The 14,158-nt window shown below is 37.8% G+C and overlaps 1 protein-coding gene across 2 annotated transcripts in view; it reads left to right on the top strand.

Moving 5' to 3' along the window:
• LOC138703562 (protein CBFA2T3-like) overlaps positions 1 to 14,158 on the top strand; it is a 330,694-nt gene that overhangs the window by 81,752 nt on the left and 234,784 nt on the right. For both annotated transcript variants that reach the window (XM_069831530.1, XM_069831531.1), the window contains exon 2: positions 5,117 to 5,272. In XM_069831530.1, coding sequence (XP_069687631.1) covers positions 5,122 to 5,272 — 151 coding nt within the window. In that variant the 5' untranslated portion in view covers positions 5,117 to 5,121. The remainder of the gene's footprint in view (positions 1 to 5,116; positions 5,273 to 14,158) is intronic.

The raw sequence follows: 14,158 nt of genomic DNA, 5'->3' as shown, positions 1-14,158 counted from the left end.
GCAAACTTATTCAGACTATTTGCTGTTAGAAGTTAATTCACGTTAACTGATTCAAACTATCTGCTGTGGGAAGTTAATCCACACAAACTTATTCAGACTATTTCCTGTTAGAAGTTAATTCACGTTAACTGATTCAAACTATCTGCTGTGGGAAGTTAATCCACACAAACTTATTCAGACTATTTCCTGTGAGAAGTTAATTCACGTTCACTGATTCAAACTATCTGCTGTGGGAAGGTAATCCATACAAACTTATTCAGACTATTTCCCGTGAGAAGTTAATTCACGTTAACTGATTCAAACTATCTGCTGTGGGAAGTTAATCCACTCAAACTTATTCAGACTATTTCCTGTGAGAAGTTAAGTCACGTTTACTGGTTCAAACTATCTGCTGTGGGAAGTTAATCCACGCAAACTTATTCAGACTATTTCCTGTGAGAAGTTAAATGACGTTAACTGATTCAAACTATCTGCTGTGGGAAGTTAATCCACACAAACTTATTCAGACTATTTCCTGTGAGAAATTAATTCACATTAACTGATTCAAACTATATGTTTGTGAGAAATTAATTCACGTTAACTGATTCAAACTATCCGCTGTGGGAAGTTAATCCACACAAACTTATTCAAACTATTTGCTGTTAGAAGTTATTTCACGTTAACTGATTCAAACTATCTGCTGTAGGAAGTTAATCCACGCAAACTTATTCAGACTATTTCCTGTGAGAAGTTAATTCACGTTAACTGATTCAAACTATTTGCTGTGGGAAGTTAATTCACGCTAACGTATTCAGCCTATCTGTTGTGGGAAGTTAATCCATACAAACGTATTCAAACTATTTGCTGTGAGAAGTTAATTCACGCTAACGTATTCAGCCTATCTGTTGTGAGAAGTTAATTCACGCTAATGTATTCAGTCCATCTGTTGTGAGAAGATAATTCACGCTAACGTGTTCAGCCTATCTGTTGTGAGAAGTTAATTCACGCTAACGTATTCAGCCTATCTGTTGTGAGAAGTTAATTCACGCTAACGTATTCAGTCTATTTGTTTGTGAGAAGTTAATTCACGCTTACGTATTCAGCCTATCTGTTTGTGAGAAGTTAATTGACGTTAATGTATTCAGTCCATCTGTTTGTGAGAAGTTAATTCACGCTAACGTATTCAGCCTATCTGTTTGTGAGAAGTTAATTCACGCTAACGTATTCAGTCCATCTGTTTGTGAGAAGTTAATTCACGCTAACGTATTCAGCCTATCTGTTTGTGAGAAGTTAATTCACGCTAACGTATTCAGTCTATCTGTTTGTGAGAAGTTAATTCACGCTAACGTATTCAGTCTATCTGTTTGTGAGAAGTTAATTCACGCTAACGTATTTAGTCCATTTGTTTGTGAGAAGTTAATTCACGCTAACGTATTCAGCCTATCTGTATGTGAGAAGTTAATTCACGCTAACGTATTCATTCCACCTGTTTGTGAGAAGTTAATTCACACTAACGTATTCAGCCTATCTGTTGTGAGAAATTAATTCACGCTAACGTATTTAGTCCATCTGTTGTGAGAAGATAATTCACGCTAACGTATTCAGCCTATCTGTTGTGAGAAGTTAATTCACGCTAACGTATTCAGCCTATCTGTTGTGAGAAGTTAATTCACGCTAACGTATTCAGCCTATCTGTTGTGAGAAGTTAATTCACGCTAACGTATTCAGTCCATCTGTTGTAAGAAGTTAATTCACGCTAACGTATTCAGCCTATCTGTTGTGAGAAGTTAATTCACGCTAACGTATTCAGCCTGTCTGTTTATGAGAAGTTAATTCACGCTAACGTATTCAGCCTATCTGTTGTGAGAAGTTAATTCACGCTAACGTATTCAGCCTGTCTGTTGTGAGAAGTTAATTCACGCTAACGTATTCAGCCTATCTGTATTGAGAAGTTAATTCATGCTAACGTATTCAGCCTATCTGTTGTGAGAAGTTAATTCACGCTAACGTATTCAGTCCTTCTGTTTATGAGAAGTTAATTCACGCTAACGTATTCAGCCTATCTGTTGTGAGAAGTTAATTCACGCTTATTCAAACTATATTTTGTGGGAAGCTAATCCACTCTAACTTGTTCAGATCTTCTGTTGTGGGAAATTAATTTACCCTTATTCCGATTCACTGTCGTGAGAAGTTAATTTACGTTAACTCATATAGACCAACTTTTGTGAGAATTTAATTCATACCAACTAATTCAAAGTATATTTTGTAGAAAGCTAATCCACTCTAACTTATTCAGACTTTCTGTTGTGGGAAATTAATTTACGCTTATTCCGAATCTCTGTTGTGCAACGCTAACTTATTCAGACTCACAGTTGTGTGACCTTAATTCACACTAACGTATTCAGACTATCTGTTGTGAGAAGGTAATTCATGCTAACATGTTCAGACGCTCTGTTGTGAGATGTTAATTCATTGCTGTACCACGTTACTGAGTCATCGGCGTAGCTCTGTCGGCTGAGCCGCCTTCCTTCCGATCCGGAGTTTTCTCGGGCGTGGGTTCGATTCTCGCTTGAGCTGATTACCTGGGTGGGTTTCTTCTGAGGTTTTCCTTAACCTTAAGGCGAATGTCAGGTAATCTATAGCGAATCAGCCTCGTAGTTATTACAGCGTCGTTAAACAGCTAAATAAAAAACATGTTACTTCACATTAACTTGTTGAGAGCAATGTTGTAATATGTTACTTCACGTTAATTTGTTCAGACCCACTGCTGTAACATACTACTCCAGGTTCACTTGTTCAGACTCATTCAACATGTTACTTCATATTAACTTGTTTGGACTCATTGTTGTAACATGTTACTCCACGTTAATTTGTTCAGATTCTTTGTTATAACATGCTAACCCACGTTAATTTGTTCATACCCATTCTTGTAACATGTTACTCCACGTTAACTTGTTCAGATTCATTCTAATATGTTACTCCACATTAACTTGTTCAGATGCATTGTTATAAAATGCTAACCCACGTTAATCTGTTCAGATTCAATGTTGTAACATGCGACTCCACGTTAATTTGTTCAGATTCATTGTTGTAACATGCTACTTCACGTTAACTTGTTCAGATTCATTGTTGTAACATGCTACTCCACGTTAATTTGTTCAGACCTATTGTTAAAACATTTTACTCCACGTTAATTTGTTCAGAACCATTGTTGTGACATGCTGCTCCACGTTAACTTGTTCAGAATCATTCTAGCATGTTATTCCACGTTATATTGTTCAGACTCATTGTTTCAGCATGTTACTCCACATTAACTTGTTCAGACTTGTTGTAAGATGTTACTCCACGCTAACTTGTTAATACTCATTGTTTTAATGTTTCACCACTCTGACATGTTCAACCGCATGTTGTAAGACATTACTCCTTGATAACCGACTCAGACTCACTGCTGCAAGGTGTTACTCTTCGTTAACCGATTCAGACTCACAGTTGTGAGATATTATTCCATATTAACTTGTCTATACTTACTGTTCTGAGATATTACTCCTTGATAACCGACTCAGACTCACTGTTGTAAGATGTTACTCTTCGTTAACTGATTCATGTTCACACTTTTGAAATATATCTCCACATTAACTTGTCTATACTTACTGTTCTGAGATATTACTCCTTGATAACCGACTCAGACTCACTGTTATAGGTGTTACTCTTTGTTAACCGATTCAGACTCACAGTTGTGAGATATTACTCCACGTTAACTTGTCTATACTTACTGTTCTGAGACATTACTCCTTGATAACGGACTCAGACTCACTGTTGTAAGGTGTTACTCTTCGTTAACTGATTCAGACTCACAGTTATGAGATATTACTCCACGTTAACTTAACTTACTGCTCTGAGATATTACTCCTTGACAACCGACTTAGACACACTGCTGTAAAGTGTTACTCTTCGTTAACTGATTCAGACTCACAGTTGTAAGATATTATTCCATATTAACTTGTCTATACTTACTGTTCTGTGACATTATTCCTTGATAACCGACTCAGACTTACTGTTGTAAGGTGTTACTCTTCGTTAACCGATTCAGACTCACAGTTGTGAGATATTACTCCACGTTAACTTGTCTATACTTACTGGTCTGAGATATTACTCCTTGATAGCCGACTCAGACTCACTGTTGTAAGGTGTTACTCTTCATTAACCGATTCAGACTCACAGTTGTGAGTTATTACTCCACGTTAACTTGTCTGTACTTACTGTTCTGAGATATTACTCCATGATAGCCGACTCAGACTCAACTGTTGTAAGGTGTTACTCTTCGTTAACCGATTCAGACTCACAGTTGTGAGATATTACTCCACGTTAACTTAATTTACTGTTCTGAGACATTACTCCTTGATAACCGACTCAGACTCACTGTTATAGGTGTTACTCTTCGTTAACCGAATCAGACGCACAGTTGTGAGATATTACTCCACGTTAACTTAACTTACTGTTCTGAGATATTACTCCTTGATAACCGACTCAGACTCACTGTTGTAAGGTGTTACTCTTCGTTAACTGATTCAGACTCACAGTTGTGAGATATTACTCCACGTTAACTTAACTTACTGTTCTGAGATATTACTCTTTGATAACCGACTCAGCAACACTGCTGTAAGGTATTACTCTTCGTTAACTGATTCAGACGCACAGTTGTGAGATATTACTCCACGTTAACTTAACTTACTGTTCCGAGATATTACTCCTTGATAACCGACTCAGACTCACTGTTGTAAGGTGTTACTCTTCGTTAACCGATTCAGACTCACAGTTGTGAGATATTACTCCACGTTAACATGTCTATACTTACTGTTCTGAGATATTACTCCTTGATAACCGACTCAGACTCACTGTTATAGGTGTTACTCTTCGTTAACTGATGCATACTCACAGTTGTGAGATATTACTCCACGTTAACTTGTCTGTACTTACTGTTCTGCGATATTATTCTTTGATAACCGACTCAGACTCATTGTTATAGGTGTTACTCTTGTTAACCGATTCATACTCACTGTTGTAAGATGTTACTCTTCGTTAACCGATTCATACTCACTGTCGTGAGATGTTAATCCATCCTGCATTTTTCCCGCAGCCTCGATGGAGCCCAAGCTCATCAAGGAGGAAGTTCCGGACCGCGATTCTGCCTCCAGCTGTAGCACCAACTCCAAGGGCACAAGACAGCCCACGCCCCCAGTGCACCCAGAGGGGGGCGGGGGACCTACCTCCAGAACCCCGCGACAGCAGAAAGGTAAGGTCTTGCGCCGCGACGCAGCGGCGTTTAAAAATCCATTAGTTTATTACGAAAACTTTTTTTTCTTGTTACTTCACTCGAACCTTTGTTGGGGGTTGAATGTGCGAGATAAACCCATTAACGAAAAAATAAGCGAAAATTGCTTCGCCGCCCCCTTTCAATATGATTACCAACTCGTGGCTTAAGTAATGTAATTCCTCAGAAAAAGTGGAGCCAATCTCGGCTGCCGCACTATTTTCTCTGCAAATAGCTGGCGGCCTAATCTCGCACACCCCATTGGATCCGGGGGAGGAAAAATGCAAATTATATATTCTGCTTGGTTGGAGCACGGAGATAAGGTAAAGGGTAATAATAAGGGTGGAGTGAGTGCGCCAGGGAGGCGGTGGTGCGAGGGGAGGAGGCGGGCGGCGACCGGCAACTGTTTCTCCCACGTTACGTGTCTTGCGAGTGCCATCACGCTGATTGATATTGTTTTTGTGCAGCGTCAGTGTTTTGTTTTGACAGCGCGGCTCGTGCCGCGTCCATTACGAGAGAGAGGAACGCCAATTAGCAGACAGAGATTGTGCAAACGCGACGTAACAAGACAGAATCCAAGGTTTAATAAATTGTAATTAATAATACTCATAAAATTAACTTAACAGCGATTTCTTTTAGTACTATGATTTCGTATCCTAGCAACCATAGAGGCCTGCCTACTCGTGGAGTTGACATGGATTGTGTTAATGCTACGCCATAACAGGATTGAATCTAAGATTCAGTTATAATGCGATATTCGTAAAATGAATGTAATGGCGATTTTTCTTGTCAGTTTCGTATTCTACCAACCATATTGGGATAATATTACGTAAACAAGATTGGGTGCTGTTCATAGACATTTCGCAGCACGCGCTACGAGCGTACTAAGCTAGCCCCGGCTATCCACTGGTTACTAGTACAGAATTCAGATCATATCCTATCGCTAACACTGGTTTATGAATACGAAAAACGTGCATCATCCACCGGAAGCCCGCGCTAAAAATGTCAATGAATACGGCCCATTGAGTTTAAGACAGAGTTTAACTTAAAACGAATTTCCTTATGTTAGTTTTAGGCCCAGTTGTATGAAAGCAACTAACAATAGGTTATTTTTAGCTGAATATTAGTAAATGACTGAAGGTTAGTTTCTACTAGGGATGAACAAAACTAACTGCCGCTCTCTCTCGCTGTGTTCGTTGCATTTGTCTTTCGAGTCTCGTCTCGTCATTCTCGTGCGCTTCGAGTCTCGCTCATCATTCTCGAAATAGCATTTGGTCGGCGCGGAAAGATTTCGTAACTTTCAATAACATATATAATTGAAATAAACAATATTATAAATGTTTAAATGAGACATAAAGACCAAACAGAACAGTATGTTAGTTATCAAAATGTTCTCGTTCTATTATATGATATTATCCATGGTTATATAAATAGAAAAAAAAAAAACAATTCTCAAATAAATTTGCATTTCCAAGAAACATAAATCATAACGTTAATACCTATATTTTTACTTGAGATTGCACACTCGATTTCAAACATATGAAAAGAAAATCCCTAGCCTTTTAATAAGGGCCTAGTAATTAAATAAAGACTGGGGAAGGGATTATTAGCCTATACACTGAAAGGTAGAGATGATGTTTCTAATAGGCTACTTGATTGTTTATACATATATAACAGTTGCCAAAGTAGATAAAAGTTCAGTCAGGTATAAACAACTGTGGCGATTCAAGGCTGCTTGACGTTAGGGACTTCGGGAGTGATAAATCTCGACGTCTCGAAACACTTACAAGCAGTCTTTACGTCAACGACGCGACGTATACAACATTGTCGTGCGGGTTTCCGGCTTTGCGGGCGCTGTTAGTCTTGCTTTCTCTATCGTTGTTCATCTCTAATTTCTACATAATATGTTGTATAAAACTTAGTCATGAACATGTAAACTAGATTTAGTACTAAGTGACATTTGCAGTAATATACGTAGTATATGGCAACATCTCGAAACTTGATGAAATTCGTATGTAAAGTCAGTTTCACCAATGAGGGAGAAATTATGTAATTCACCGCTTCCTGGATATGTGTTTCAATGTGTGTGAGGAGGATCATGGACTTTGGATTCAGAACATGATTTCATTTTGTTTGTGGTTGTAACTGAGGACGCAACCTTTATTCAGATTCTCCCACTGCAAATTTTGGTAATCAAAATCCCATTTTAAATTTGTTGTCATCGAGTCCAACGGACGAAGGAGCACGGCGGCATTCAGTATTATCATATGAGTTATTAGAATAATAAAAAACTTGGAAATAATTACATTAATTTGTAATTTAACTTTACCTAGAAGAAATATTAAAAGTGTGTGTAGTATCATTTCACCACAGTCGGAACTTAAAAATTAACAAAAGTCTGTTTAAATACAATGAAAGTAAACTTTACTCACCAATTTACTTATAAGAAGGAACTTTTCTCTTCTTTTCTTTCAGAAATATTTTCTCTAAACTTAATTTAATATGATTAACTTGAGAAGATTCGTCAGTTATATGTATATAACTTTAAAGTTAAGACAAAATGAACCAAAGTTAGTATTTACACAACTAAAAATTCTCAGCTAAGTATAACTCAAGATTAATGTGAGGTTAATTGTTTTTACAACTGACCTTATATTACCACGATTTTTTATTCTAGCAACAAAATAACTTATACTTAACGTAGACTGTGTTAACATCATGCAACAAGAATGATTAAGTTTCAGTTATATTGTAATTATTAAAGCACATAAAATGAACTTAACAGCAATTTTGTTTTGTCGTTTTTAGTATTATCACGATTTCATATCCTAGGAACCACATAGAGTTAACAACATTAAGGTATTAACACCACACAATAAGACCGACTCATTTCGTTCATTTGTAAATTAATAATGTATATGTTTATGTGTATGTATTTATTCACACTGCAAATGGGTAAATAACCGGTGGTAATGATAACTAATTACACTCAATAATGACAATAATAACAAACCTACTAATAATTAATACTAATAAATAATAATAATAATAATAATAATAAACTAATAACATTAGTGTAATAATATTAACAAGGAGCATCTTAAATTAAATGAAGCACGATCACTTAAAATACCATTTAAAGTAAATCAAATTTACATCTTAACCCTAAGTTCTAACTAAAACCCACGAGTATGATATGTCCAAACGCGCACAAGTACTCGCTGTCAACCACTCACTGCACTGAAACTACGACACATTTCACCGACACTATACTGATTTCACTAACCTTAAAAAATATCACTGTTCTAATACTTTGCACTAAAATGAGCTTATCGATAATCTCAGGCTTATTATTTGTAGTAACTTAAGTCTGTATGTGAATAATTCATTTAAATTAATAGTATAAATGTGTTAGCCTATAGCAATAACAAAGTACACGTCAAACTCACACAGGGTCGTATGAGTTCTCTTGATACAAAGTTAAACTTCTGTGTATTTGTAACGCTAATTTAATTATGGAAAAATATTGGTGAAATGTGTGTACATACGTCGATGTATCTGTCCGTTAATTTAACGATTTCTGTATTGCTGCACAGTTGTGATGAGAAAGTAGACATTGTAATTCAGGGCAATATTCGAGCCAAATAGTTTATCTGTGTCATTATTCTTCTTATTTAACGAGTAGAATCATCATCAGTACATACTTCTTCGTCATTTAGAATGCATGTCAGTATTTAACAATAATTTTCCAAGCAGCCCTGGCAGAAAAGGTTTACTTGAGTTTGTACATCCATTTGCGCTAATAAATTATCTGAATATTTTCCATCTTAGAAATCAGTTACTACGTTAATTGGGATTAAAGAAACAATTATTTCTTGTAGATCTAATGTCTTATTAATCCAAATCATTATACAGAGAGGTTTTATCCCTACCCGCGGGGATTTCACTCTCTCGTTTAGCGGACGACAGCACTGTGATCCCCGCAACACGGAAGAAGCAGTAGATGGACAGGTGAGCAAGTGATCAAATAGCATGTGTTATTCATAGATTAATTCTCAAAAGCCACCGGCGTGGCTCAATCGGTTAAGGCGCTTGTCTACCGGTCTGAAGTTGCGTTCGGGCGCGGGTTCGATCCCCGCTTGGGCTGATTACCTGGTTGGGTTTTTTCCGAGGTTTTACCCAACCGTAATGTGAATGCAAGGTACTCTATAGCGAATCCTCGGCCTCATCTCGCCAAATATCATCTCGCTATCACCAATCTCATCGACGCTAAATAACCTAGTAGTTGATACAGCGTCGTTAAATAACCAACTAAAATAAAAAAAATAAAAAAATAAATTCTCAACACATGGAAGCAATATGAGTCAGTTTGGCGGGCAAATAGCTGCTTTTTACGTGTTATTCATATCGATAAGAACACTTTGTAGGTATCACTCGTTTACAAAGTTCACTCTGCTGTCAAGATCGCCTGGTTGGATTCATGCACTTGTGTTGTCTCATGTAGTTTCAATTGAAGTAACTTCGTTGTGACTCTTGCTGATTTATATAGGCCTACACCAACCTCCAGCGCTAAACGTCTTGAGATATTTTTGCGGCAAATTTTCGAACCTAGCACCAATGTCATCCAAACTTTCTTCAGTAAAAACTCTGCAGCGCGCGTGAGGTTTTTTTTTTATCAATTAAGATGCCAGTGTCTCTTAATTTCCTGACTATATCTCGTAAACTCGATGCATCTGAAACTGCAGAATCTGTAGATTCTTCCCGCAATCTTTTTCTTACAGTTACTACAGATTTCGTTTTTACAAACTTATCGTACGAGTATATAGGAAGAAAAACTCCCTGTTCTAACATGTATCTGTTACGAGCCATTAGAACTCAACTGACTATACTGTACTTAGCCAAGATGTAGGGTCATGAAAGAGCGTACAGTATACGAATAGCACGTGCAAAACAGTTGTTTGCCTGCCAGACTGCCTCATATTGTTTCCATGTGGTGAGAATTAGTCTGTGAATAACACGTGCTGTTCTCCGACCGCGCACCTGTCCGCCTATTACTGCTTCTGTGTGGCGGGAATCAGAGTGTTCTCGCCCGCTAGACGGGAGAGTAAATTCCCCGCGGGTAAGGAAAGAACCCCTCTCTCTCTTCTCTCTCTATATGAATATACATATATACTGCATATATATAAGGTTTTTAGCTTTTTTATAAGCTAGCCAAGCAATTAATATCTTATCCTGTAAGATTTGTGTGAGATGGATCATTGAAGCAGTGTGGGGTTTAAGCAGGGAATGAAACATTTTGTATGTCATACCCTTATTGAACCATCGAAAGTTCCACATTAGTCATATATTTGTATATAATTATGAGACAGTAATTTTTTTTATTTTATTGGCTTCAATCAAATCGTGATCGGTGGCGAACGTTTACAACCCTCCTATGTTTCCAAGAGGAGTGACAGGACATGAGTGAATGATTTTTTATCGTATAAAGTTTTAATTTTTTTGCAATCTAGATCTCTAATTAAGCTTTTATTCTGCAACGTTTCTAATTTTTTGTAAGCTCTTGCATTAAATCTCTGTGGGGGTTTTAAGAGGAAGGGAAATACGTTATTTCAATGAAAAGTGCAATGTGAAGTACAAAATCCGTTCTAAGTGCAGATGACCAGAGTGATGTGTTAGTACACATTTGCACAATATACCATGCATAAGACTTGTGCAACTTTTCAGCAAGAAAAGATGTCGTAGTAAGTTTCAACAACGGATTGCATGAGAACAGTTGATCACCTCGTCCAACTCAGAAACCGCTATTGTTTTATAACGTCAGACCAATATTATGGCATTTTCGAGTCACCTTACATAGACTTTTTATTTATTTATTTATTTCTCATCAATCTTGTCTGGACATGGAGGATTTAATGCATTCCAGTTCAAATCCTCATTCCCATATCAAATACAAATATAATATGAAGAGTCCACTGCAAGAATGATGGATGTTATTTAGAATACATTTTTCAGGAGAAGCAATTGAAAGTTTGAAATGCTTAGCGCTCGAAGCTTAACTGTGATTTTCCGATCATTACTGGACAATGACTATCGGTGTTAATGCCATATAACTCTGTATGTACATTCTATATGTCTTAAGCTATGCATTTACAGTCTTGGTTCATTTTCGACAAGAAAGTGACATCCATAATTCTTGCAGTGGAAGCTTCATATACTAGTAGAGTCAGAAAGTACCGGAACTTTGGATGGCAACGCCATGCTCTATAGGCAACTTCTCTGTCTTGCCCATGTACTGTAGTATGTCATCTACTCTCCAGGCGTATAGACATGTGCAACCTTAGTTGCAGATGGCATATAACCATTTACACAACACCGCCTTCAAACTACGCCCCCTGGGCAGTGACACACTTCTGCCAGCGTCCATATCACTTCTCGAAATATTCCTGCAGCCCATCTTTGGTCACTTGCTCGCCGAGCGCTTGTCGCATGAATTTTCACCTCTTTGGATGACGTAAACCGCCGTCCCTTGAGTAGGGCTTTGACCTTTAGAAATAAGTAGAAATCTGCTGGAGCAAGATCTGGAGAGTATAGTGTCTGTGGAAGGACAGGTATTTTGTGTTGTGCGAGGAATTCTCTTACCAAGAGCGACCGATGTGCTGGGACATTGTCATGATGGAGAACCGAATTCTGTCCTTGCCACAAGTTGGGTCTTCTTCGTCGAACTGCATCACGAAGATGCCGAAGAATTGCAACATACGCCTTCTTGCTGACAGTTCGACACTCAGGAATAAACTCGAAATGTACGAGACCCTGGATATCAAAGTACACTTCAAGCATTACTTTCCCCTTTGATCAGTCGGCACGGAATCTCTTTTGCCGTGGTGAGCCGGGAGATTTTCACGTTGAAGATTACGCTTTGGCTGCGGGTCGTAAAGGAAACACCATGTCTGTCACTGTGATCACTCTGTGCAAGAGAGTTGGATCCTAGTCCACCCTGCCAATCAGGTCTCCACTAACCAGTTGCCGCTGTTCCCGCTGCTCATCTGGTAGGCTTCTTGGAACAACGTGCTCACGCACACGTTGCATTTTCAAATCATTGTGGAGAATGGACTGCACAGAACCATGCGAAATGCCTAACAAAGTAGCCACATCATCTATTGACTGTCTGCGGTCTCGTCTGGTTTCTTGTGCAACTCGAGCTATCATTTCTTCCGTTCTTGCCGATCTGGGTCTTCCTGAACGTGGATCATCATCCGTTGAAGGATGGCCACTTGTGAAGCGCTTGTGCCATTCATACACTCGGGTCCGAGACATTGCTTCTTCTCCATACACTTGGCCTCTGCTCTTTCAAGCTCATTTTATCACATATACCTACACGTCTTCACTAAACGAAGCGGAAAGCTGCACTGTATTACACGTCTTCATTAAACGAAGCGGAAAGCTGCACTGTATTACACGTCTTCATTAAACGAAGCTGAGAGCTGCACTGTATTACACGTCTTCATTAAACGAAGCTGAGAGCTGCACTGTATTTCACGTCTTCATTAAACGAAGCTGAGAGCTGCACTGTATTACACGTCTTCATTAAACGAAGCTGAGAGCTGCACTGTATTGCATGTCTTCATTAAACGAAGCTGAGAGCTGCACTGTATTACACGTCTTCATTAAACGAAGCTGAGAGCTGCACTGTATTTCGATTGATTTCCGGCAACGTTAGTCTTTCCCATTCTCATGCGTAGCCGCACTGAGTCTATACGCCTGGAGAGTAGGTTACATACCACACGGACGAGGCAGAGAAGTTGCCACACGAAGTTCCGGTACTTTCTGACTACTAGTATAATTTCACTAGTACTATGAACTACTTCCTAACTTAACTCTGATAGTAACAATTTAATATTATTTAATATTGTGCACCTACTATACTATCATACAATACAACATGAATAAGATAATAATAACATTATATGTATATGTTTCCTCTAATATGACTCTTTTGATACTGACGCTCAGTACACCCTCTATCCTCTGCCTCTGGTCTCAGACATTTGTTCTCCTCCGCTTTAGGTGATTCTTATTCTATTTCTCTGTTCTCTGTACTTTAATTATTTAACTGGATTATTCTTTCTTCCTTCTGTCAATACTAAAATATCACACTTTAACTTTTTGTTCTTATCCTATACTTGTTCATAATCTATAAACAATTTTAGATCGGTATATTATTACAATAAATTCACTATTCACTATATTCACTATTCCTAAATCTTTTACTATTCTTATTTTAATTAATCGTTTCTCTTGTTTACTTAATTATTTAACAGATTACTAATTTGGTTACTCCTTAACTTTTGTAGAATGAGGATCCTCTGACATTATAATCTGTCTAAATTATTATGCTTGTTAATGTTTAGCGGCCTACTTAGATTTATGAACGCTATCATCTCATAAAGTTCAGGATAACACAGAGGGTTTATAATTGAACGGGTTACATCAGCTTCTTGTCTATGCGGATGACGTGAATATATTAGGAGAAAATCCACAAACGATTAGGGAAAGCACGGAAATTCTACTTGAAGCAAGTAAAGCGATAGGGTTGGAAGTAAATCCCGAAAAGACTAAGTATATGATTATGTCTCGTGACCAGAATATTGTACGAAATGGAAATATAAAAATTGGAGGTTTATCCTTCGAAGAGGTGGAAAAATTCAAATATCTTGGAGCAACAGTAACAAATATAAATGACACTCAGGAGGAAATTAAACGCAGAATAAATATGGGAAATGTGTGTTATTATTCGGTTGAGAAGCTTTTGTCATCTAGTCTGCTGTCAAAAAATCTGAAAGTTAGAATTTATAAAACAGTTATATTACC

The sequence above is a fragment of the Periplaneta americana genome, chromosome 7 (assembly GCF_040183065.1).
Source record: "Periplaneta americana isolate PAMFEO1 chromosome 7, P.americana_PAMFEO1_priV1, whole genome shotgun sequence".
Classification (NCBI taxonomy): Eukaryota; Metazoa; Arthropoda; class Insecta; order Blattodea; family Blattidae; genus Periplaneta; species Periplaneta americana.
This window is presented reverse-complemented; position numbering and strand designations above follow the sequence as displayed.